Here is a 27465-nt window from a genome sequence, read left to right as displayed (position 1 = left end):
CAGACAATATTCCAGCAATAGCATTGAAGACTTGTGCTCCAGAGCTTGCCGCACCCCTGGCCAAGCTGCTCCTGTACAGCTACGAACTAGCATCTACCCAGCAATATGAAAACTTCATATTGTCCTGCACACAAGAAATAGGACAAATCCAACCTGGCCAATTACCACCCCATCATTCTACTCTCGACCATCAGTAAAGTGATGGAAGGGATCATCAAAACCACTACCAAGCAGCACTTACTCAGCATTAACTTGCTCACCAACACTTGGTTTAGGCTCCACCAGTCACTCAGCTTCTGACCTCATCACACCCTTGATTCAAACATGGACAAAAGAATTGAATGCCAGAAACGAGGTGAGAGTTGACTGCCCTTGACATCAAGATGGCATTTGACCGAGTATGGCATCAAAGCACCCGAGCAAAACTGGAGGCAATTGGAATCGGTGGAAAACTCTCTGCTGGTTGGAGTCATACCCAACATATAGTAAGTTGGTTGTGATGATTGGAGGTCAATCATCTCAGCTCTAGGAATATCACTGCAGGAGTTCCTCAGGGTAGTGTCCTAGGCCCAATTATCTACAGCTGCTTCATCAATGACCTTCATTCCAACACAAGGTCAGAAGTGGGGATATTCACCGATAATTGCACAATGTTCAGCATCATTTGCATCTCCTCAGATACTGGAGCACAGTCCATGTCCAAATGTAGCAAGACCTGGACAACATCCAGGCTTGGGCTGACAAGTGGAAAGTAACATTCAAACCAAGTGCCAGGCAATGATCATTTCCAACAAATCTAACCATCACCTCTTGACATTCAATGCACTACCATCACTGAATCACCCACTATCAACATGACAATTGCAAGGGGGCACAAGTTCAAGCTAAAGAGGAGGGGGGGGGTGCGCAAAGGTTCAGTAGATATTTGCAGTGGAAGTTTTTTTTTACACAGAAGGTGATGGGGGCCTGGCATGCACTGCTAATTTTTTCAGTGTGGTGAGTGTCTGGAATGAGCTGCCAGAGGCAGAAGTAGAGGCGGGTACAACTTTGTCTTTTAAAAACATTTAGAGAGTTACATGGTAAGATGGGTATAGAGGAAATGTGAGCAATTGGGACTAGCTTAGTAGTAAAAACTGGGCAGCGTAGACAAGTTGGGCCGAGGGCCTGTTTCCATGCAGTAAACTTCTATGACTCTATAACATATTTTTGAAGCAAAACTGCAAAGGGCACTGACATGGCTGGCATTTATTTATCTCAGGCAGCAGTGACCCCAAGACCCAAGAACGGTTCCTAAAAAAAATTATGCTTCACATTGGTACAGGCCAGAAGGCAAACAACTTTGCTTTGACAACTGAAACACATTTAGTCACACCAGTGGTATTGTTTGCTTGAGTTTTGACAGCAGAGTCAAGAATGAGCCTTGAGGGGTGTGCTATAGTACCATCATACATATTACCAGCATTATCTGGCAGTAATTTATAGCAAGAATTCTCCTTACATCTGCCTGATAACCTCACCACTCCTGCAGCCCCAGTTTGGGACTGGAGACACATGAAAAATGCATTTTGATTTGTAAATGCTAGTTTCAAAATTTCATATTTGTCAGTATCTATCCAGCTAATTTGATTAGCCAAGATATACAGTTTCCCCCCTACCTTTCTCCCCAAATAGCATCTAATCATAAAATAATTCTGGAGATAACAACATCTACAAGGAATAAATTCAGAAACCCAATTGCTTAACTTGTGCCTTATTTATTTTGTTGAGCTGTCTCAGAAAGTGAGAGCATCATTAGAGGAAATTCTAAGGTAAACAATAAGCTGTCAGTGCCATCAGAAGCACCTGAAATTTCCTTAGGAAGTAATTCTCCCAACTGTTTCCTCTGCAAAGAACTAGCTGCCACCAACCACAGCTGCAATAGGTCTATCTTGATTGTGGTTGCTGACAAGTGGGACTCTTTTGACAACTTTGAGTTTGCAGTGATTGCACATACAATACGATGGCAGCTGGTGTAACGGAAGCAGTTCTTTAACGTAAAAAGGGCATTCATCTGCAAACCAGTGATAATGAATCCTAAAAACAGACCAATGCTATAATGGACATTAGCAGACAATTGTATGCAACATAAATTTTAGGGGACCCCTTTTGATCTTTTTTCTTAACAATTCATTCATACAAGAAAAGACTGTGGTTAATCAAGTTGACAATATCCACTGATCATGATGTGGAGATGCCAGGCGTTGGACTGGGGTAAACATAGTAAGAAGTCTGACAACACTAGGTTTAAGTCCAACCAATTTATTTGATAGTAAACTCACAAGCTTTCAGGGTTTGTCCCTTCGTCAGGTGAATGGAGTGTTCTGGCCTCAGACAGAGCATGTAACAGCACAGACAGTTTACAGATTACTGATTAGAACGCAAGTCTTTACAATTAACCTGCTATTCAAGTCTTAAAGATGCCGACAATGTGAGTGGAAAGAGCATTATGCATAGATTAAAGAGATATGTATTGTCTCCAGACAGTACAGTAGGTGAGGTTTTGCAAATCCAGGCAAGTCATAGGGGTTACAGATAGTGCGACATGAACCCAAGATCCCGGTTGAGACCGTCCTCATGTGTGCGGAACTTGGCTATCAGTCTCTGCTCAGCAACTCCGCGCTGTCGTGTGTCATGAAGGCCGCCTTGGAGAACGGGCATTCGGCCTCCGACCTTCGGGTAAGCGTTCTCCAAGGCGGCCTTCACGACACACAACAGCGCAGCGTCGCTGAGCAGAGGCTGATAGCCAAGTTCCGCACACGAGGACAGTCTCAACTGGGATCTTGGGTTCGTGTCGCACTATCTGTAACCTCCATGAATTGCCTGGGTTTGCAAAACCTCACTTACTGTACTGTCTGGAGACAATACACATCTCTTCAACCTGGGCTTAATGCTCCTTCCACTCACATTGTAGGCATCTTTAAGACTTGAATAGCAGGTTAATTGTAAAGACTCACATTCTAATCAGTAATCTGTAAACTGTCTGTGCTGTTATACGCTCTGTCTGAGTCCAGAACTCTCCATTCACCTGACGAAGGGCAAACGCCAAAAGCTTGTGAGTTTACTATCAAATAAATTGATTGGACTTAAACCTGGTGTTGTCAGACTTCTTACTGTGAATATCCAAGAGCCTCAAAGAAAAACATGAAACCTGACATTTTTTCAAGTATTGACAGCTATTGATAGATGTTCTTGTCTCAGTGGTAGCATTTTAGAGAAAGAGTTATTTTTCTGTTAATTAATTTTAATTATAGTTTTTATTTCACCACCTTAATAAATATTAATCCTGCTGTGTAATTGCATTACAATCATATTCCTGATTTAAGCACCAGCCCAGAAAGTGTATAGACTAATTTCAAGCAGTCTGAGCAAACTTTTTTCTACGGCCAAGATTAAGAACCAACTCACTGCAATAATTCACAAAGGAGTTTGTGGATGAATGAAACTGCCAGGCCTTGAACCTACGATCAAAGATACCAAACAAATTTTGTAATCAATGGGCCATAATGTACAGCGTCTGAGGTCTCCACGATTATCTGTCCCGTTGGAGACAGCAGGTTCCATTAACAACTTAAAGCCTTGAATTGCATTTGGTGAATACCAGTTTGCTTGGTATTGATTGTTTTAGTATGCAAATTACCTTACACACTACAGGCAATATAGTATATAAGGTCACTGTTTTATAAGTTTAATAGTCATAAGAACATAAGAACATAAGAAATAGGAGCAGGAGTAGGCCATCCAGCCCTTCGAGCCTGCCCCGCCATTCAATAAGATCATGGCTGATCTGTCGCTGCTCAGTTCCACTTTCCTGCCCTCTCCCCATAACCCTTAATCCCCTCTCCTATCAAAAACCCATCAACCCGCGTCTTAAAAATATTTAGCGAGGCAGCCTCCACCACTTCAACGGGCAGAGAATTCCAGAGATTCACCACCCTTTGAGTGAAGAAGTTCCTCCTCAACTCCGTTCTAAACCGCCCCCCTTTTATCTTGAGGCTGTGCCCCCTAGTCCTATTGTCTTTTTTGAGCGGGAAGAGTCTTTCCACCTCTATCCTATCCATCCCATTCATCATCTTATACGTCTCAATGAGATCTCCTCTCATTCTTCTAAACTCTAACGAGTACAAGCCCAGTTTATTCAGCCTCTCCTCATAGCTCAACCCCCTCAACTCCGGTATCAGCCTAGTAAACCTCCTCTGCACTCCCTCCAAGGCCAAAATATCTTTGCGCAGGTGCGGCGCCCAAAAATGCACACAGTACTCCAGTTGCGGCCTCACCAATGCCCTATACAGCTGCAGCAAGACCTCCCTACTTTTATATTCAATCCCCCTCGCTATGAAGGCCAGCATCCCATTCGCCTTCCTGACCACCTGCTGCACCTGCAAGCTGGGTTTTTGCGACTCATGCACAAGGACTCCGAGGTCCCTCTGCACCGTCGCCTGCTGCAGTTTTTCGCCTCGTAAGTAATAGTCCTTCCTACCATTTTTCCTACCAAAGTGGACCACCTCACACTTGCCAACATTAAATTCCATTTGCCATTTCCTGGCCCATTCGCCCAGCCTATCTAGATCCTTCTGCAGACTCTCCACACCCTCCGCACAATTTGCCGTTCCCCCAATCTTGGTGTCATCAGCAAATTTCGACACTCTACACTCGGTTCCCTCCTCCAGATCATCTATATAAATGGTAAAAAGCTGAGGTCCCAGCACCGACCCCTGGGGCACTCCACTAGTCACCATCCGCCAATCCGAATAGCACCCGTTGACCCCCACTCTCTGCCTCCTATTTGACAACCAATCCTCTATCCACGCTAACACCCTACCCCCAACTCCATGTCCCTCGACCTTCTGCAATAACCTCTTGTGAGGCACTTTGTCAAACGCTTTCTGAAAATCTAGAAAGACCACATCCACCGGCTCTCCTCTATCCACCGCCCTAGACACATCCTCATAGAACTCCAGTAAATTTGTCAGACACGAATGTATTTATATAATATAAATTAGTCAGAAATGTTAACAATTTACCATAGCATAAGTCAGCCCAGCATGCGAGAAAAATCCTGTTTTGGTTGCCAAAATGCATTGTTAGGCCGATACTTGGCACATAAATCAACCATCTCCTCCTGCTATTTTTCAGCTACTAAGTTTACGGCTATATTCAAATGAGGAGCTGGCCTCAACATTTCAGCTGAGAAATACATGTATAAAGTATAATCATCTTATTAGCCACCACATGGGACCCAAGCAGGTGATGCAGGCCCTCTTGCCAGGAAAATGTGCAGGAGTTTAAGACACACCCACAAAGAGCAGATCACAAATGGTGACCAACAAACTTTTTCACATTTCAAAATGGTGATCACACATTGACACCAGCAGCTTACATTAAATACTTGGCATAGAAGTCCACTCGTGTTATTGGAATGATTTTTTGAAGTTCCAAAGATCAATTTAAACTTTGTAATGTACGGTAATTTTAGTTTTACTATAACATTGCCATGCATTTTTCCTTCCAATTTTCTCATAAAAATATTGCAATTTCACCAACTGCCTTCAGTACCCGGTCCAATTGATTATTCTTCATGTGTAAGTCTAGACAGTGAATATAGCAGGGCATTTTGCCCTGAAGCCATGAGCCAAATTCAATCTCTGGCTAACATTTTCTAACACAGGCGCTCCTAGCTAATTCTAGGATCATTATTTTGCCAAAGATTGTCTGAATTTTGCTTGTACTGTGGCTCAAGCCTACAGATAGCAATTTTCATTATTTTGGTAGTTGCATTCAGCACTCTAAATTAGTAATGAAGATGAGGCATGTTCCTTAATGAAAGGGAAAGTGGGAGGGAAACTCACTTAACTACTTTTGCACGATGCCTTGGCGATTTGTAGCTTCAACAGAAATCCTACAAGCTGCAGGATTTTGCTTTAGTGAAACCATGAAAGAAGAAAGAAAAAAAGAGAAAAAAAATTCAGTAAGAGCAGGGAAGGTGGTAAAAGAGGAGGAGGTGTGGCATTGTTAGTCAAGGTTAGTATTACAGTGGCAGAAAGGGTGTTTGATGAGGACTCATCTACTGAGGTAGTATGGGCTGAGATTAGGAACAGGAAAGGAGGTCACCCTGCTGGGAGTTTTTTTTAAATAGGCCTCCGAAAAGTTCCAGAGATGTAGAGGAAAGGATTGCAAAGATGATTCTGGATAGGAGTGAAAGTAAAGGGTAATTGTTATGGGGGACTTTAACTTTACAAATATTGATTGGAAAAGCTATAGTTTGAGTACTTTAGAGGGGTCAGTTTTTGTCCAATGTGTGCAGGAAGGTTTCCTGACACAGTATGTAGATAGGCCAACAAAAGGCGAAGCCACATTGGATTTCGTACTGGGTAATGAACCAGACAGATGTTAGACTTGGAGGTAGGTGAGCACTTTGGTGATAGTGACCACAATTTGGTTATGTTCACCTTAGCGATGGAAAGGGATAGGTAAATATCAAAGGACAAAAGTTATAGCTGGGGGAAAGGAAATTATGAGTTCAACCTGGAGTTCAATTACTAGTGGTGTACCGCAGGGATCTGTTTTGGGGCCACTGCTGTTTGTCATTTTTATAAATGACCTAGATGAGGGTGCAGAAGGATGGGTTAGTAAATTTGCAGATGACACTAAAGTCAGAGGAGTTGTGGACAGTGCGGATGGATGTTGCAGTTTGCAGAAGGACATAGATAAGCTGCAGAGCTGGGCTGAGAGGTGGCAAATGGAATTTAATGTGGAAAAGTGTGAGGTGATTCACTTTGGAAGGAGTAACAGGATTACAAAGTACTGAGCTAATGGAAAGACTCTTGGTAGTGTGGATGAGCAGAGAAATCTCAGTGTCCATATACATAGATCCCTGAAAGTTGGCACCCAGGTTGATAGGGTTGTTAAGAAGGCGTACAGTGCATTAGCTTTTATTGGTAGAGGGATTAAGTTTCGGAGCCATGAGATCATGTTGCAGCTGTACAAAACTCTGGTGCAGCTGCACTTGGAGTATTGCGCACAGTTCTGGTCGCTGCATTATAGGAAGGATGTGGAAGCATTGGAAAGGGTGCAGAAGAGATTTACCAGGATGTTGCTTGGTATGGTGGGAAGGTCTTATGAGGAAAAGCTGAGGAACTTGAGGTTGTTTTCATTAGAGAGAAGGTTAAGAGGTGATTTAATTGAGGCATACAAGATGATCAGAGGATTAGATAGGGTGGACAGTGAGAGCTTTTTTCCTCAGATGGTGATGGCTAACATGACGGGACATAGCTTTAAATTGAGGGGTGATAAATATAGGACAGATGTCAGAGGTAGGTTCTTTACTCAGACGATAGTAAGGGTGTGGACTTGCCAACTTTAAGGGCAATCAAATGGTCATTGGATAGACATATGGATAATACTGGAATAGTTTAGGTTAGAGGGTCATTAGATTGGTTCCACTGGCTGGCGCAACATCGAGGGCCAAAGGGCCTGTACTGCGCTGTAATGTTCTATGAAAGAAGAGTCTTCTTTTAAAAACCAAATGAATTGTTGTTTATGGAAAACAAATTCAACACCACTCCTCACATGCAACTTGTACTGATTTCCCGCTTTTAAAAACATACAACTCTACAAGACTAATAGATCACATTGGTGTCTTTAGGGTACGCATAAGGAATTAGAGTCTGAGACTGGGCCAGAGGCAAAGTTTAGCTGCTTGCCAATTCAAACATTTGTTTAAACACACTCATTTGTTTAACACACACTAGGTTTCAAGAAAACTGACAAGTTTCTGACAAATACACAAAAAAGGCCAAACATTCACATGCAGATGCTCAGTACTGCCATGTAACAAATGACAGCACTCTCATTACTGATTAGAATTTTTTTTAGTTATGATTGATTGAGTGATGAAATGACCCCCACCCAGAGTCCCAATCTTCTTTCTGTTTTTAGCAGTGATACTGAAATAAAACCAAGTTATAATAAATATACACAGATTTCAGTAGTAGATATTTTTAACCCTTTACCGGAAGTAGATATTTTTAACTATTATTACAATAATAAACTTTTTAAAATGTAAAATGAAATTGGTTTTTGTAACCTCCATTCTTTCTCCAATTGTTTTGTTAAAACATTGTGCCTCTTTGTTTTTCTCCACTATCCATTTTGAAGGTCAAACATTGTCGGATAATTGATTAAATAATGATTTCAGAGACCAATAAGCATTTTATTCTAAAGATTGATGCTATTTTGATTAAATGTTGAAGTGTTTTTGACAACCATCAATAACACAAGGTTAAAAACTGTAATTTCTAAACTTAGAGCTCTTAAATATCAAAAGTTCTTCCATTGCTGTTGTCAGGATCACACGTATCACTAGGAAATAAATCATCAATATTATCAGCCTCTAAATTCTTTTTTATCAATAAGATTTACATCAGTTGACTGTTAACCTTAATAACAACCAAAAAGGGACATTGGACCTTATTTCTGACCTGGTTTCAATACTATACTCAATCAGTTGAGAGTCCGTGCATTATGCCATGAATATTAAATGTGGCTTGTAGCATATGGGGGAAATAAAACATTAAGTAGAAGGCATGTGGTGAAGTAAAAGGTATTGTGGCAAGGTGTAAATTTATACTTGCAATTGGACCTTCTGCCTATCTATGACCTGTAAAGCCAATAAATATGATGCCACCATTACATATTTATTACAAAAGCAAGAGTTTGCACTAGACTTAAACACACACTTATAGATCCAACTTCAAAGAGCCAATATGTTTTGGAATTGCATGGGTACGTGAAGGAATACCCCAAAGTTTGTTTATATCAAAGTAAACAAGAACAAGTATTGTGTTTTTAAAAATACCCTTATTGTAAAAAGGTCATTCAAATGGTCATTAGATAGACACATGGATAATATTGGAATAGTTTAGGTTAGAGGGTCACTGGTTGGCGCAACATCGAGGGCTGAAGGGCCTGAACTGCGCTGTAATGTTCTATGAAAGAACAGTCTTTTAAAAACCAAATGAATTGTTGTTTATGTTCTACAGGCAAATTGATGGTATTTGCACATTTTACAGACCCTTCTTAATACATAAGTTACACTTTAGTATATTTACCCATTAGGGCATGTATTTTCTTTTTAATTCCTTCACAGCTGCCCTTTTCCAGGCCATGTTCTTAGACTGATGCGCATGACAATTTTAATTGACCACCAAGAGATGCCACATGGAGACACTGCAACTTCCCCATTATGACATGCAAAAATTGCAGAAAATAACCAACTGGACCTTTCCAGTATATTCAAAGTATACGTCATTGGGGTACTGAACATTTGAGTTCCTCTATGACATTAATTCATGCACATTCAAATTTCAAACACACAGGGAGATTTAAAAAATAACAATCACTCCAATTACAGTCAATTTTTAATAAAACGGTGAACAGAAAATAACATAACCTCAAATAAGTTATTACATTCAAGTTTATACAGAACCTCTTAATATTTAAGACACTTTTGGAGTGTGAAGGGGAAGAGGTGGTTGTAAACAATTCAAATGTTCCTGTAATTATTACAACCAAAGTACAATCATAACACAACCAACAAAACACTCGTTCAAGGCAAACTCAATTGATTCCAAAAATTACTGTTTTCAAGAACAGCATAAATTTAGTGTGATCCTTATGTTAACTTCATTTTAGGAAACTTGTAAGGATATTAAGTTAGAGATATTCCCATCTTTTAACTGCAATCCACGTATCCCTACTCTTAACTGGTAGTATCACATTTCTAGAAGGTGGACCTAGAACAGAAACAAAAAAAAACAGTAAATACTCATGAATGTCATGTATATTTTTGTTCTCTCCTAAAGACACCAACTCATTCTGGAGTGCAATTCAATCAGTTTAGTTGTCCTTCTGGAACCTCACCCATTCTTCATATGAAAGCCTGCACAGTGAGTGTTGACAAGAGACGAAGGCAGCCTTAACCTCACCTACCTATCTCTGCATATATTCAGCAAGGATCACAGAATTGGAATTGGCAGCTAGAACTTTTGCTAGTTTACTTTACTGCCTCACAAAGAATATTGGGGGCAACTGCAGCACCTTTACTCTACGGAAGCTGAGCTTAGCTAACACAGCATAGACAGGGAAATAAAGCTGGAGCCTTATGTTGTATGGGTCTCAACAACACTTTGCTGCCACATATGCACAAACTCTACCGCTGGATGTATATTGCACTATCTTCTGCAGCTTCATGCGGTCTGTACAAATTAGTATGTGCATATACAGATGTTTCCAGCTGGAAGCTAAAAAACAAATAATCACACTATGCTGGCTTTTTAGCGAGAAAGAATGAGTCCAACAGGTGGTGAAAGAATTTTTAAAAAAATCAGTCCCAAAGACTTACATCGCCAAAGTTTACACATGTATTGGACAATCACTTTTAATCATTGGCTCAACGTATCATGGGATTGGACTGTATTAATTATACACACGAGAAACAAAATTCAACACACTCAAATGCTGAAACTGGCTTAAGGTGCTTTCTATCTTGGCCTGCTCAGTTTCATTTTGCTGCCTCTATCTTATTTGCTCCTCATCTTCACAAATTAACACATTTTGATCATTAAGACTTTCAGGTCTGCATACACAGTATCATAAAAATAATGCTATTTTCTTTTTTATTGGAGTGCTCTTTAAGTATTTTTCCCCCCAACAAAGGCCCCCATAATGTGCTGGCAACAATATTGAAGACTTATGTTCCAGAACTAGCCACACTCCTAGCCAAGCTGTTCCAGTACAGCTACAGCACTGACATTTTCCTAATAAGTGAAAAATTACCCAGGTGTGTCCTGTCCACAAGAAGCAGGACTAATCCAAACCATGGATCAGTCCATTTTAAATTATCAGCGAAGTGATGGATGATGCCATCAACAGTGCTATCAAGTGACACTTAACAACAACCTGCTCACTAATGATCAGTCTGGATTCACCAGGGCCGATCCACTCCTGATCTCATTACAACCTTGGTCCAAACTTGGATAAAAGAGCTGAACTCCTGGTGAGAGTGACTGCCCTTCATGTAGGCAGCTTTTGACCGAAGGACAAAGAATCATACTGGAACAGGCCCTTTGGCCCTTACTTGCCCGGCTGAACTAAAACCCCCTACCCTCCTGGAGACCATATCCCTCTATTCTCATCCTAATCATGTATTTGTCCAGATACCCCTTAAAGGTCACTATAGTATTCTATTCCACTACCTTTCTTGGCAGCAAGTTCCAGGCATCCAACAGCCTCTGTGTAAAAAACTTGCCTTACACATCTCCTTTAAACCTTGCCCCTTGCACCTTAAACCTATGCCCCCTAGTAATTTACTCTTCCACCCTGGAAAAAAGCTTCTGACTATGCACTCTATCCATGCCCCTCATAATCTTTTAGACTTCTATCAAGTCACCCCTCAACCTCTATCATTCCAGTGAGAATGAACCAAGTTTCTCCAACCTCTCCTTATAGTTAATGCCCTCCATACCAGGCAACATCCTGGAAAATCTTTTCTGTACCCTCTCCAAAGTCTTCACATCCTTCTGGAGGATGGCGACCAGAATTGAACACTATATTCCAAGTGCAGCCTAAATAAGGTTCTATAAAGGTGCAACATGACTTACCACTTTTTAAACTCAATGCCCCGGCCAATTAAGTCAAGCATGTGGTATGCCTTCTTGACTATCTTCTCCAGCTGCGTTCCCAGTTTAAGTGACCTGTGTACCTGTACACCCAGATCCCTCTGCCTAACAATACTCTTAATACTCCCTCTGCCATCTCTCCACCCAAGTCTCCAACCGATCTATATCCTGCTGTATCCTCTGACAGTCCTCATCATTATCTGTAAATCTCAACAAGTCGTCCACAAACTTACTAATCAAATTAGTTACATTTTTCTCCAAATCATTTATAGATATTACAGTCAAGGTCCCAGCATTGATCCCTGACGAATGCCACTTGTCACAGCCCTCCATTCAGAAACACACCTTTTTACTGCTACCCTCTGTCTTTTATAGCTGAGCCAGTTCTGTATCCAGCTTGACAGCTCACCTCTGATCCCATGTGACTTCACCTCCTGTACCAGTCTATCATGAGGGATCTTGTAAAAGGCCTTACTGAAGTCCATGTAGACAACATCCATTGTCCTACCTTCACAAATCATCTTAGTCACTTCCTCGAAAAACTCGATCAAGTTAGTGAGACACGACTTCCCCTTCACAAAACAATTTTGCCTCTCGCTAATACGTCTATTTATTTCCAAGTGGGAGTAAATCCAGTCTTGAAAAATCTCTTCAATAATTTCTCCAGCACTGATGTAAGGCTCATTGGCCTGTAATTACCTGGATTATCTTTGCTACCCTTCTTAAACAAAGTTACAACATTGGCTATTCTCCAATCCTCTGGGACCTCTCTTGTAGCCAGCGAGGATAGAAAAGTTTCTCTCAAGGCCCCAGCAATTTCCTCCCTAGCTTCTCTCAGTATTTTGCAGTATATCCCATCAGGCCCTGGGGACTTGTCTACCTTAATGTTTCTCAAGGAACCCCAAGACCAAGTGTGGCATCAAGGAGCCCTAGTAAACCTGGAGTCAATAGGAGTCAGGAGAAAACTCACTCTGCTGGTTGGAGACATAGGCTTGCACAAAGGAAAATGGTTGTGGTTGTTGCAAGTTAATCGCTTCAATCCCTGGACATCATCGCAGGAGCTCCTTAGGTCAGTGTTTTAGGCCTAACAATCTTCAGCTGCTTCAATGACCTTACCTCCATCATATGGTCAGAAGTGGGGATTGCACAATGCACAGCACCATTTGTGATTCTGCAGATATTGCAACAGTCTGTGTCCAAATGCAGCAATTCCTGGACAATATCTAGACTTGAGCTGATCTGTTTCAAGTGACATTCGTCCACACAAGGGCTGGGCAATGACTATCCCGAGGGAAAATCTAACCTTTCTAGATGACATGCAATGACATCACCATCACTGAATTCCCCAGTATCAACATCCTGGGAGTTAGCAGTGACTAGAAACTAAATTGGACCAACTATATAAATGGTTACCAAAGCAGATCAAAGAGTGGGAATTCTGCAGAATAACTCACATCCTGACTCTCCAAAGCTTGTCCACCATCTACAAGGCACAAGTCTGCAGTATGAAGGAATGCTCCCCACTTGCTTGGGCAAGTACAGCTCCGACAGCACTCAAGAAGCTCAACACCATCCAGGACAAAGCAGCCCACATGACAGACACCCGATCCACTACCTTCAACGTCCAGTGCCTCCATCATCAATGCATAGTAGCAGCAGTGTGTACCACCTATATCATGCACTGCAGCAACTCATCAAGACTCCTTCTACAGCACCTTCCAAACCCACAACCACTATTGCCTAGAAGAACAAGGGCAGCAAATTATGTGAACACCACCATCTGCAGGTTCTCCTTTAAGTCACACACCATCCTGACTTGGAACTATAATGTCATTCCTTTCCTGTCACGAGCTAAAACTCCTGGTATTCCTGTTCTAAGAGCGTACGCAGTAGTTCAAGATGGCAGCTCACCACCACCTTCTCAAGGGCAATTAGATATAAGTAACAAATGCTGACCAGTTAGCAAAGCCCACGTCCCATGAACAAATTTTAAAAAACTTTGAGATACAGGAACATTGCCTCAAATTTGACCAAAAACCATGAATCAATTTTAATTGAGTAAAATAAAAGTAAACTTTTTAGTTTTGAGACATGGTGTCTGTAATCCCTACACTGTACAGCAAAAGAACTCTCAGTTTCATAGAATCTTACAGCGCAGAAGGAGGCCATTCGGCCCATCAAGTCTGCACTGGCCATAATCCCACCCAGGCCCTATGCCCATAACCCCATACATCTACCCTAGCTGGTCCCCCAACACTAAGGTGCAATTTAGCACTGCCAATCCAGCTAACCTACATATCTTTTGACTGAGAGGGGAAATCAGAGCACCCCGAGGAAACCCACGCAGACACAGGGAAAACGTGCAGACTCCGCACAGACAGTGACTCAAGCCAAGAATCAAACCCGGGTCCTTGGCGCTCTGAGGCAGCAGTGCTAACCACTGTGCTGCCCACAGTGGTTCTATGATTGTCAGAGTTTCTTCCCAAATAAATTCACAGCACTGAAGATGAATGTCTTCTACCAGAAAGAAATTTGTAAACTATTAATATCTAGTTTACTCACGGAACGGTTGGCTTTTCTCAAATGAGCCTCCTTACCTTGTGTAGGTTCATTGCCTTGTGTCTTGGTCTCTTTCTCAGACCACACGCTACAGATAAACAGAAGATAACAAGAGCCAACAGAAGCAAAATGTAACTGGCCTTCATTAAATGCTGACTGCAAAGAATACGATCTTCCTATAAAGGGGAAGAAAATTGAAACATAAATGGCAATATGAATGAATTAGTCGCCATTCCTTACTGAATAAAATTTAGCACTAAACCATGCAGTCTAGATTGTCACAGATTAAATTCCCATCATCAGCTAACATCATTGGAGACAATTTGTCTCAATGTCCCTGGGCTAAGTAAAGGGGTGAATTCGTACTGGAGTTCTTGCATGAAGAATGGTCATTTGGGCAAGCTACTGAAGGGCAGCTCATGCCAGGGTAACAGTGCTCCAACATGAAGTAGCACCATCCATCAGGAAGGGAACAAATTGCAAAAAAATTCAAATAATCAAAAAAAAAATCACTTCATGATGGCCTCTTACTTTGAAATAATTCAAATATATTTAATTTCACTTATCAAATTTAATGTGTAAGCGCTATTAAATTCAAAATTAGGATCACTCCCAACAATCTGTAGCTATTCCAGTGTAATTCCACTATACTTTGCTGGCATTATATCAGACAGCCAAAAACGAAGCTGGAACTCAGTATAAGTCCAAGTCTCAAAGGTGGCCTTGCAAGGAAACTGCCTCCATCCATATCCCTTACAAAGACATTAGGGCAAGGCAGCTTGAGGCGAGACAGTGACTGGGACATTTCTTCAGACTGACTTTCTGATCTCTTCAGCGAGGAAGGGCACTCTAGGTGTGCTCTTATGCCACTGAAAGCTTGTAAGTTACAGGACTAGTGTGTGAAGTGGAGGGAAAAAAAATCAGTGAGAGCAGGCTCATCCTGACACATTCATCGAACCATGCAGTCCCACAGATGTTTAAGGTTTCAAAATCTATACGAGATTGAAAAGTACCCATCTCTCTTGAAAAATTAATGACTATACATAACTGTCAGCTAGGGTTCTGTTAACATTATGCAAATAGATATAGTATAAATAAATATAGTACGTATACATCGCTAAGTGATGTTATTCATTTAAAGGAGCATTTAAGCTTGTTACTTCTTTGTAAAAAGATACATTTCTTTCTTACATCTGCAATTTACTTTCCTTCATTGGTTTTCTCTCGTGTCTTGCACCATTTTCTCACCAGATTCACAGATTTTTTCTGATACATGTTAGGAGGCATGGAGGAAGGTCCAAAGTAAACTTACAATTTCAGATTTCCCTCCCACCCACTCTATGACCAAGCACCCGGCTGCTACTCTGTACATTGTTCTTTTGCCATGATATGGATCAGAAATTTGCGGCATTTTGGAAATAAAGGATGGATGTAAGAGTTGATTGAATGTGAACATCAGAGGTAACTTTCTTTATAATAAATTTTAGCAAATTAGTGACAAGCAAGGTGAAAGAAGGTGTTCTTTTTTGTTTCCAAATCTTACCTTTGACAGTATGATAGTAAACTTCGGTTCAGACTTGTACTTTGCCTTGTAACACTGAGCAGAAGTGTGGCCCTGCGAAGGCGTCTTCTCTGAACTCTCTGCCAATGTAACCTGGTATAATAATGCATCTGTCTGATTCTCAAAGTTACAGGAAGGAAAGTATCTACGAAAACAGAAGATGAAAGTAGATAAAATGTTATCAACCACAATGAACATCAAGGCATGAACATATTTTGTGTTTTACTACATCAATTACCACTTGACATGAAGTAAAACAGACCGCTAAAATGATGTCTGGTATTACAAAAACAGCCACAATTACATTGCTGAAGAGTTCAAATTAAAATTAAATATTTATCTTTTATTTATGTGAAAATACGGTAAGTAATTGCTATATGCAGTAACAATTTATACCATTAGTGGTTATTTATTGGCTAATTAATTCTACAAGTTTGTCATTACAAAGGTGCACAGATCCCATATTAAGTGTTTCAGCTATTTTGGGCTGCTTGGCTATTCAATCAGCAATTTTCATCATATTAAGGGTGTGATTATCTCGGTTACTTAATCTTGTGTCAGTGTCCAGGTTACAATTTACGCTCATCAGCACTGACTGCAGTGGTAAAAATGACTGGAAAAAGAAAGTTAATGAACCTCAGCACAAACATGGACCTTGTCAATAACATGAATGGAACTGCAGAAGGTAAGCCAGGAATCTGGTGCAGGACTTCAGTCTTTCAAAATTTACTGTTGCAAATTTATAGAGATACTGAATAACATCAAATTTGTAACCCGTCCAAAAAGAGGAGGATTGGGAACTTGAAGAGGCATTTCAGCATGAGCTTCATTGGACAATCTAGCTCAAAAGCAAAGGAGCTGACTCAACTGGAGACTCAATTTTAATGCTTTAGAATAGTCATCTTGGATTTTGATTTGATTTTTTGTCACACGCATTGGTATATAGTGACAATATTGCTCTTTGAATGCTATACAGACAAAACATACCATTCATAGAATACATAGGGAAGAAGGATAGAATAGAGTGCAGAACATAGTGTTTCAGAATATAGCAAGCGTGTAGAGAAAGATCAACTTAATATAAGGTGGGTCCATTCAAAAGTCTGATGGCAGCAGGAAAGAAGTTGTTCTAGAGTCAGTTGGTACATGACCTCAGACTTCTGTATCTTTTTCCTGACGGAAGAGAGTGTGTCCAGGGTGTGTGGGGTCCTTCATTATGCTGGCTGCTTTTTTGAGACAGCCGGAAGTGTAGACAGAGGGGAGGCTGGTTAGCGTGATGGGTTCACAACCTTTTGTAGTCTTGCAGTCTTGGTCAGACCAGGAGCCATACCAAGCTGCAATACATAGAGAAAGAATGCTTGTTGTGAAAATCGGTGAGATTCGTAGTGGACATGTCAAATTTCCCTAGCCCTCCTGAGAAAGTAGAGGCATTGGTGGGTTTTCTTGATTATTGTGTCAGCGTGGAGGGATCAGGATAAGTTGTTGATGATCTGGACATCTAGAAACTTGAAGCCCTTGACCTTGATGTTCCACATGAAACTAACATCAACCAATGATGCCAAAATGATGGACGTGTATAAGGAGAACAGGACTCAGATGAAACAGTAAAGAAAGCATGGTAACACTGACTGATGTGCAGTTAGTGGTTTTGACATTACAGTTATACAGCAGCATCCTGATATGGGGACAGATTTGTAATCAGAATTTTTATATGAAGAACGCTAAACCAAGTTTGGCATCCATACTATCAGTAAAACAGCTGAGACATAATTACAGCGATCTTTACTGCAAAGAAGTCTGCAATATTAACTATAAATTTCAGTGCTCTGCACTGTACAAGTACTTTTAAAAAAACTTTATAAACTGTCAAATAAAGTTTGATACATGTGTGGTTTCTTCACTGAAGATTTGGGTTTATTTTAAAATGTCAGGTTATTGTTTAAGAAGCCTATTGCCATCTACCTCCTGTAGTATGAAAACCACATCAACATGAATGTGTCCAATATAAACAGTACTGACTGTATTGCTGTTTTACCTCTCCACAAAAAGTGTGGCAGGCAGGACAGAATAATTTGAGTTTCATGCTCCACTGCAACAACCACAAGCCCTCAAAAAATATTTACTAAAGATGCTGTTTCCACGCAAGTAATGAATTCCCAGCATGAATCATCTTCATGAGAGAAAGAACAGGGCAGTCGAGATAGAAATTTCTGCAATTCTACATTCAATAGCATTTACACAACATCAAGTTCAACTAAATTTACTGTGAAAAACCTACTGCGTGGTTTACAATTGCATTTAATACAGAGGATGCAGAACAGACTGGGCTTGTTATCATGGAATTGCAATTCACTTTGGCTGGATTGTTGCATAGTCAAAAGTGACCTTAATGAAGAGAGAGCTTGGCCTGTACAAGAAAATGTAAACATATATGTATACATCCTGGACTTACTGGGCCCGTTTTCAGGTGCGAAGTCACGGTAAATTTGGGCGTCGGGCCTGTAACACAATCTGCACCCAAAACCGAGCAGATCGCGCCTTTACCGACACCTGATCCACACCCCAATCGGACGGCCCGACGATTTGAATACATTAAATCAATTTAAATGCATGTTAATGAACTGTGTGCCCAACTCTACTGCCAAATCCCATTTTACTGTCTTTGGATCCGTTTCGGACCAAGCTGTTACTAACCTGCAGAATAAAAATCCGAAGCGGATTCCTATTTGGCAGGGGAACCTCCTAAACCCATCTTCCTCGAACACCCTTCGCAGACCTCAGCTAACCACCCTGGCAGACGACGATGATCCCCCCCCCGATCAAACAACCCGTGAGGCAGCCCCCAACCCACCACGGTCAGACCCCCCCCCCCGGAAGCAGGCCCCCCCTCAGCAGAGCACACCCCCAACCTACCTACATTGCTGCTGTCTCTCCACCATCCTTCTGACCAATCCTCCTCATTGATGTGGAGATGCCAGTGTTGGACTGGGGTAAACACAGTAAGAAGTCTCACAACACCAGTTAAAGTCCTATTGGAGTTTAACCTGGTGTTGTGAGACTTCTTACTGCACTCATTGTACAGCCTGCAGCACCTTCCTGGCCTTCCCGCTGGCGTCTGCTGGAGGGGGGGGGAGGAGCTCAGATGGATCTCTGGTTGAGGGGAGCGGGGTGGTGGAGATTTCCCAAGTTCTTCCCCCCCCCCCCCAACCAGAGATCCATCTGAGCCCATCCCTCCCTTCCGGCAGACGCCAGCGGAAGGCCAGGAAGGTGCTGCAGGGGGTCTGATTGGGGAGCTTCTGCCGGAGAAGGGCCTGCCTCCCAGGGGGGTCTGATCGCGGCTCATCCTCCCCCGGCTCTCTCTGTTTTGGCTTTCGCACCCGAGCATGCTGTTTGTTTTTTTTTGGAACTGCGCATGCAAAGTTTGGGACTCCGATTGTTCCAGCAGCGCTAACCCCTGCCCCACAGCGCGGACCTGATCAGAGCTGGCAAAAAGCGTACGGACGCGCTGGAACAAGGATTTTGGGCTTGGATCTATTTTACATCCAGATCCGGCACTTAACCTCTGACTGGTAAAATCTGGCCCACTGTTCCTCATTGATTTCTCCACACAAAGCACCAGAAACAGGTGTAGTTATTGTAACTAACTCAATCCTTTCTATATTTAGAGAATGCGGATGTCACTGGCAAGGCCAGCAATTATTGTCCATCCCTAATGATCCTAGAGAGATGGTGGTGAGCCACCTTCTTGAACTGCTCCAGTCCACAGTACTCTTGGGGAGGGAATTCCAGGATTTGGCAACATTGAAGGAATGACAATATATTTCCAAGTAAAGACGGTGCAAGATCTGAACGAAAAGTTGGTGTGTCCTTGTTCTTCTAGATGGTAAAGATCACGGATTTGAAAAGAACTGTCGAAGGAGCCTTGGGAAGTTGCTGCAGCGCATCACATAGATGGTATACACCGCTCTGCTGAGCCCAACTGAATGTTTAAGGTGGTGGATGAGGTGCTGAACAAGCAGGCTTCATTGGCTTAGATGGTGTTAAACTTCTGGAGTGTTGTTCCAGCACACTCCTGCCTTGTATTTTGCAAATGGTGGAGTCAGGAGGCAAGATAATTGCTGCAGAATTCTCAACTTCTGACCTGTTACTATAGTCACAGCAATTATGTTGACCCAGTTAAGTTTCTGGTCAATGGTGACCCCAGGATGTTGATGGTAGGATTGATAATGCCATTGAATCTCAAAGAGAGATGATTAGGTTCTCTCTTGTTGGAAAAGGTCACTCCTGCCATCAAATGCGAGGCAATATTGCTTGTAACTCACCAGCCAAAGCCTGACTGCTGTCTAGGTCTTGCTGCATGTGGGCATGGATTGCTTCAAAATCTGTGGATTGCAAGTGGAGCTGAACATTGGGCAATCGTCAGAAATGTATTTGGTTTTATGATCTTATGATGGAAGAAGGTCATTAACAAAACAGCTAAGATGATTGGGCATTGGGCACTGTCCTGTAGAACTCTTGCAGCAATGGCCTGGGACCGAAGTGATTGGCCTTCAACATCCACAACCATCTTCTTTTGTAATAGGTACAATTCCAGCCAGAGAATGGCAATCAACCATGGAGAGCAGCACAACCAAGCTCAGCACAATTTTCTTTCTACTTTCATCAGACAAATTGCCATCTACTTATAACCACCTGTACTGTTACAATCATAAGAACATAAGAAATAGGAGCAGGAGTAGGCCATCTGGCCCTTCGAGCCTGCCCCGCCATTCAATAAAATCATGGCTGATCTGTCGTGGCTCAGTTCCACATTCCCGCCCTCTCTCCATAACCCTTAATCCCCTCTCTTATCAAAAACCCATCAACCCGCTTCTTAAAAATATTTAGCGAGGTAGCCTCCACCACTTCAACGGGCAGAGAATTCCAGAGATTCACCACCCTTTGAGTGAAGAAGTTCTTCCTCAACTCCGTTCTAAACCGCCCCCCCTTTATCTTGAGGCTGTGCCCCCTAGTCCTACTGTCCTTTCTGAGCGGGAAGTCTCTCTCCACCTCTATCCTATCCATCCCATTCATCATCTTATACGTCTCAATGAGATCTCCCCTCATTCTTCTAAACTCTAACGAGTACAAGCCCATTCATGCCATTCTCCATTGTTCTTCAACTACTACTTTACTATCTTCAACTAACCTGTTGCCTACATTAGATTAGTAGTTGTTCTCTTGTCTACCCATCCCTTATGATGAGGTGTCAAGATTTGCAATAATGGAAATCTGTTTAAATAACAGGATCCACTTATGACAAATATTCAAAAATTGGTTGCACTTCTAATATGAAACAACCGACTAGCTATCCTGTTACAGGTTTGTGTCCATGCTTCCCTAACCCTCATTTCTGGTTATTAAAAGTTGCTTAGCTTTAACAGACAAAATATATATGAGCTCAAAGAGAATGAGATTAAGGTTTCTGAATAAAGAACATGGATCTCCACCTTTCTGACTCAATCCAAAACCAAACAGAATCTTCCTCAGCTCAATATTTTCACTGACCTTGCCTGGGGCAAAACAGTTTCAGCTGCAGACATTGTGACACAGCTGAGGGGACTCTTGGCATTTGTGGAGTTTACTTGTGAAAGGTGATGTTCAGGTGGCCATGGTGATGTCAGCGTGATATTAATAACCTCCTTTGCTTTAGAATCTGAAAGGGAAAGAAGGTGGTACTTAGCAAACAGTCTAATGCTAGTGACTTCATAGAAGCCTGCTGGAAGCTCCTGAACAAGGGGGAACAGTCAAAACTTACAACTTGTATTACGTAGTGCCCTTAACATAGAAAATCTTCCAAAACCTCTAATGCAGTATAGTCTTTTTTAAAATGGACACTGATTTAAAGCAAGAAGCTATGGAGAGAAGTTATCAAATGCTATGTCAAAGAGGTGCCAAACCATATATGTGCATCTAACAGAACTTTCACTGACAGCTATACTTAATGGTCAGGTTTTTGTGTGTCTGTGCATCTATTAACATTATGCAGAAACACAAAATAAGAGATGATGAAATACATTTAAACTTGTCCCTAGTTATTAGTTCAGAAGGGGTGGTCACTGTACATTTGTGCTTACCTTTCAGCCCCAGCATGTTTCCAAATACCACTGCATGGAGACGAGTTATGTCACCAGAAATTTTTTTTAATGGTTCCTTTGACTCAAAAGTGATTGGCACCAGCAGAGATACACTGCCTGGCATGCCTTGTGTATAAGCAACAATAGTTGAGGGTTGCCTCGTTGTTGTATGTGCTGAAGGATCTGGGTCTGGTCGCCTCCTTATGGAACCACGTTCAACAGGTACAGTGTTATTCTGCCACAGGCTTTCATTTTCAGAAAGGCAGAATTCTAGTTTACTGAGAGATTGCAGGACCGTATTCCAGGCCTAAATTAATAAACAGACAGATCTCTTTAGGAACTCTCAATGAAAATTATGATTTCTCATCAACATCAAATCTTAAGTTATTTCCTTCCCTTCATTCCTGAAGGAATTGAGTTGAAGTTTAGGTACGGATTCAAAGGGAGCCTCGCTAATTTGCATTTCTTTATGTGAGAAGAGACAAGTGTTGACCACAATGAACTAGTTTTTCATCACTAAAATTGAATTTGTCCACCATAAATGAAGATATGCCAACATCCTGGGAGTTACCATTGGCCTGAAACATTACTGGACTAGCCACATAAATGCTGTGACTGCAACAACAGATCAGACATCTATGGGGTTGTGATCAAGAATATGAATCCTAACTGATTTCTTTTCCACCAATCCCTCAACTTTAGCTGTTCGTAGCACTAAGCCATACTACCAGTTATTCCAAGTTTCATCTTTGGGTTATGTGATTTCAGCTAACTGAAGTGGTCTAAATGTACAAGGAAAGGAGAAAGTAAATTTGGGTTCTCAGTTCGTCATTATTCTGTGATTCCTGCATTTGTATGTGGGCATCTTTCGTCTCAGTATGGTGTTCCCAGCTGAATAGATAGCCAGCCTTTGCCACCTGTGAAATATGGCAACACAGGCTGGGTTTCAGAGAACTGAGAGCTCCTAAGAAATTATTCCTTGTCATTAATCAGAGCTCTTCAATAGTGAGAAAATTAGTGTTGTGGCAGAAAGAAAACAAAAGATAGATTGGGAAGGACCACACTCATGCCATCTTCTGGCCTCCTTTCCAGAGGTACAGACTGTGTATAGTCCTGCTGCATGGTCAGTCCTCCTGTATCTCACCCAAAAGGCTATTCTTTCTTAATCGGTTAGGCAGCACATATTGGCAGACCTTTTCAGTCAAACAGGACAGCACAGCCAAACTCAATCCTGATCTCATCCAACATTAATACTTTTGAAGAAGAACATTGGATAGCAATCAGAAATGGTTACCATATCTAGTTACTCCATGCTCTACCAAAAAGACAATGAAGACATCACTTGCATTATATCTTTGCATCCGCAGGACATCCCAACATGTTTTACAGGGCATGAAAGATGCTACATAAATGCAAGTTACATCAAGACAATTATTTATTTTTGAAGTGCAATCAATATTCTCTGGTAAACCAATGCACATGCTGTTTTTTCACAGCAAGATCCTACAAACAGCTCCAGGATTATCATTCTCAGGTGGTGTTGGTATACATGTTGGCCAGGGCAACTAAGTCAAGGAATCATTGTGGCCAAGAAAGAAGACTTGCTTTCCACTAGATTTTTTTTATATTGGTAACTTTCGGTACTTTATTTCCAATCAAGAAAGCCTATTCAAATTAACTCCAATCATAGTCCCCACGTAAGGGACAAACAAGTTGACAAGACAAACATTGCATCCCATCTTGGGCTCGATCAAACAAGGTCCAAGCTGATAGGGCATTGCACCCCTGCCTGGATGATTTAACGCTTCATCTTAGGATCCTGAACATCAACCTGGCAGAGCACATAGGTGTCAATTTAACATTTCATCTGAAAGTTTGAACTGACAAACAAGATTACACACTCAAGTCAAAGTCTCATGATTTTGAGACACAAATGCTACCCTGGCTGACACTCTAAGTGACATTATTTCTCTTACAGCTGAGATTAAATAATTCAGCATATACAGGGGACCTTCTGCTAGGGAGCTATATGACAATAAAACTTTAGTAATTTCTGTTATTGACATACAGGGCCTAGTCAATAAAAAAAACGAATTACATTAATTATGCTGTGCAGCTCCTGAAATACTTGCATGCAGGTGCACAAGTGCAAGGAAAAATCAATTTTGCACCTGCATCATTTTATTCTCGCATTTACATATGCATGAATATGGAGGCAGGGAGGAGAAAGTAGGCCATGGGGTTCTGATGTGCAGTATCTAACAATCACCTTTGTATAATTATCAGACTTGTTTTCTTGCTGCACTGTCAGCTTACCTGGGGCACATCAGGGTTTGTGACTTCATGTGACCGAATATAGATCCCGAGACTGAAGAAAGCGATGCCCAAAGAGCTGATGCTCAAAAGAAATAAAATCACTGGTGGCCGGTGGGCAGCAAAATACTTCACATTCTCCAAAACGTTCCATGCTACCATGGTGACAGCTGGTTACAACAAATTAAAAAACAATTTATACAGATGTAACAAGATGAGTAATGCTGAAAATATCTGTATGAACAGTTCATCATTAAATTTACATTGAACTGGATTTTGTTTTCTAACTTATTTGTTCAATTGTGTTCGAGTTCCCAGCACAATTCCTGACCCAAACAGATTGTAGCATTCTGGAACTGTCAGAACATGAAATTCACAAACTGATTTTTTGTTCTTATGATGGATTGTCTACTTTGGATTCAGGTTCTCTTCTCGCACAAGGGAGTCTGGAAAATTTGCTGGACTTCAGAAATGGCAACTGTGGACTGGCTTCCCACCTCACTCAATCCAACCCCAATGATCCACATAAATAAATCCACCTGTGGGATAAAATTCAACTCTCTCCCATCACCACATTTCATGCCCCAAACATGCTGTGGTTATTTGACGATGTTAGGGGGAAATCACAGATGTTTCTGCTATTTCAATAAAATGTCCATGCAATTGTATTTAACAGCAAAAGACAGTATTAAATGTGGGTTCCTTGTCTGATTTTTCTTAATCAATATTTGAGTTTAAGTACAAATACTTCAAAAAGAGATAAGGGCTTAATGAGTCTCTTGGGTTATTTTCGATGTTATAAAGGGTATGTTCAAGGAATAGCATTTAAGCAGGCACCAATTTTTTTTTTGAGGACACGTTCAGAAAATTAGCTGGTACATCTGTCAGCCAACACAGCAGAGTAAGTTTCAGTCAGCTGCTCTAAACAATAAGCTTGTACAAAAGCTCACAAATCAGACAGGAAAGTATTTCTGAGTTTGACTGGGGAGGCGCAGTGGCATTGATGTGGCTGTAAACAGAATCAAAAGGAGGCAGTTTGAGGTTTCACTCTGTCCACCAGTTCCTTATTTTCCTTTTGTGCTCTTCTCAGTCACAACTACTGCCTCAGCTATAATATGGTGGAAATAAAAAGCTGACCGCAAAACAGATCTCATCAGACCAACTTCCCTGCAAACCACATAACCGTTATTATACCCACGGCAACTGGGTCAGTGCTGCTGGGTCTGAAGCATAGATAAGCCTACTGCTGACTTGAAAACCAAATCTGTGCCCTCCCAGCAAAAGCAGTGACATTTCCATTGTAAAAATACAATAATCTTTGGTAAAAACAGAATTTGTATGGTTAGCACTGCTGCCTCACAACACCAGGGGCCTGGGCTCAACTCTGGCCTCAGGTCACCGTCTGTGTGAAGTCTGCACGTTCTCCCCATGTCTGCGTGGATTTGCTCCGGTTTCCTCCCACAGTTCAAAGATGTGCTGGTTAGGTTGATTGACTGTGCTAAATTCTCCCTAGTGACAGGGGGATTAGCAGGGTGAATATGTGGGATAGCGGAAGTAGAGCCTGGGTGGGATTGTGATTGACTTGATGGGCCGAGTGATCACCTTCTGTACTGTAGACACTTCATGATCTGATATCTAAATCAAACAGAATTTTAATATGTAATTCCATCATTATAATCCTGATGTCACGAAATCAAAAACTTTCAAGTTTATTTCCTTTTAACGCAATTTCCCAACAGATCAAGTCTACACAATTTTTAAAAGTTCATAATCACAATGATTATGGTGTAGAAGGAAGCCATTCGGTCCATCGTGGCTCTCCAAGTTTTAACTTAGCACCATTCACCTGCCTTTTCCCTATACCCTTACACATTGTTTCTATTCAGATAATAATCTCATGCTCTCTTTAATGGCAAATTGAACCTGCCTCCGCCACACTTTCAGACAGTGCATTCCATACCTGAACCACTCGCTATGTGAAAAAGTTTCTCTCACATCACATTTTCTTCCTTTGCAAATTGCTTTAAATCTGCGCCCTCTCACCCTTAATCCTTTTACGAGTGGGAACAGTTTTTCTTTATCTACTTTGTCCAGCTCCCTCGCAATTTTGTTCACTTTTATCAAATTTTCTCTTAGCCTTCTTCTTTCCAAGGAGAATAGTCCTAACCTCTTCAATCTATTCTCCTAACTGAAGGTTCTCTCCTTGAAACCATTCTTGTTAATCTCCTGCACTCTTTTCAATGTGCTCACATCCTTCCTATCGTGTGGCGCTCAGTACTGTTCACAGTACTCCTGTGCGGTCTAACTAGTGCCTTGTACAAGTTCAACATAACTTTCTTGCTGTTGTACTCTACACCCCTATTAATAAAACCAGGTTACTATATGCTTTATTAAGTGCTTTCTCCACCTGCTGGCTACCTTGAATGATCTATGCATAAATACACCCAGATCCCTCTGCTCCTGCACCCCCTTATTTCAGATCGTCTGTTCATGTTTTGCTACCAAAATACATCACCTCACACCCCACATTGAATTTCATCTGCCATCTATCTGCCCGCTCCAACATGTGCTTTCAAAATTCAACACAGTTCTCCTCATGATGTGGAGATCTCAGCATTGGACTAAGGTAGGCACAGTAAGATGTCTCACAAAGTCCAACAGATTTATTTGGTAGCACAAGCTTTTGGAGCGCTGCCCCTTCATCAGGTGAAGGATAAATGCATGGGGTTATGGGGATAGGGCCTGGGTGGGCTTGTAGTCGGTGCAGACTCAATGGGCTGATTGGTGTACTTCTGCACTGTAGGATTCTACGATCAGGAAAAGCAAGGTCTCAACACTGACCCCCCCCCCCCCCCCCCCCCGGAGAACTCCCCTACAAACCTTCCTCCAGCCCAAAAAATGTCAATTGACCATTACTGTTTCCTATTACTCTGCCTATTTTGCGTCTTTCTCATGTCTGTTGTGTGTCACTGTATTGAATACCTTTTGAAAGTCCATGTACAACACATCAACAACATTACCCTCATCGACTCTATTCCACTATATTTCTAATTCATGCTCGACATTTATGTTGCTCCGCCCAAGCCCGTTTAAAGCTCCATCCAGCAAGATTTTGCAATATCGCTTCTGCCCTGACATAAAGCGAACAGCTAAAGATGAATACTTGTTACAAGCATTCCAGCAATATCCATTTCAAAAGTAT

General features: G+C 41.5%; 1 protein-coding gene across 6 annotated transcripts in view; it reads right to left on the bottom strand.

Moving 5' to 3' along the window:
- Window positions 1-9437: 9437 nt before the first annotated feature.
- The window catches only part of LOC145355779 (transmembrane protein 248-like), a 39771-nt gene continuing 21743 nt past the window's right edge, over window positions 9438-27465 (bottom strand). For all 6 annotated transcript variants that reach the window (XM_080208142.1, XM_080208141.1, XM_080208145.1 and 3 more), the window contains 6 exons: window positions 24267-24433; window positions 21951-22257; window positions 21382-21529; window positions 15817-15979; window positions 14312-14449; window positions 9438-9830 (listed from right to left, as the gene is read on the bottom strand). In XM_080208142.1, coding sequence (XP_080064268.1) covers window positions 9810-9830; window positions 14312-14449; window positions 15817-15979; window positions 21382-21529; window positions 21951-22257; window positions 24267-24425 — 936 coding nt within the window. In that variant the 5' untranslated portion in view covers window positions 24426-24433 and the 3' untranslated portion in view covers window positions 9438-9809. The remainder of the gene's footprint in view (window positions 9831-14311; window positions 14450-15816; window positions 15980-21381; window positions 21530-21950; window positions 22258-24266; window positions 24434-27465) is intronic.

Source organism: Carcharhinus amblyrhynchos, chromosome 20 (genome assembly GCF_965287045.1).
Source record: "Carcharhinus amblyrhynchos chromosome 20, sCarAmb.v2.hapA, whole genome shotgun sequence".
In the NCBI taxonomy this organism is placed as follows: Eukaryota; Metazoa; Chordata; class Chondrichthyes; order Carcharhiniformes; family Carcharhinidae; genus Carcharhinus; species Carcharhinus amblyrhynchos.
This window is presented reverse-complemented; position numbering and strand designations above follow the sequence as displayed.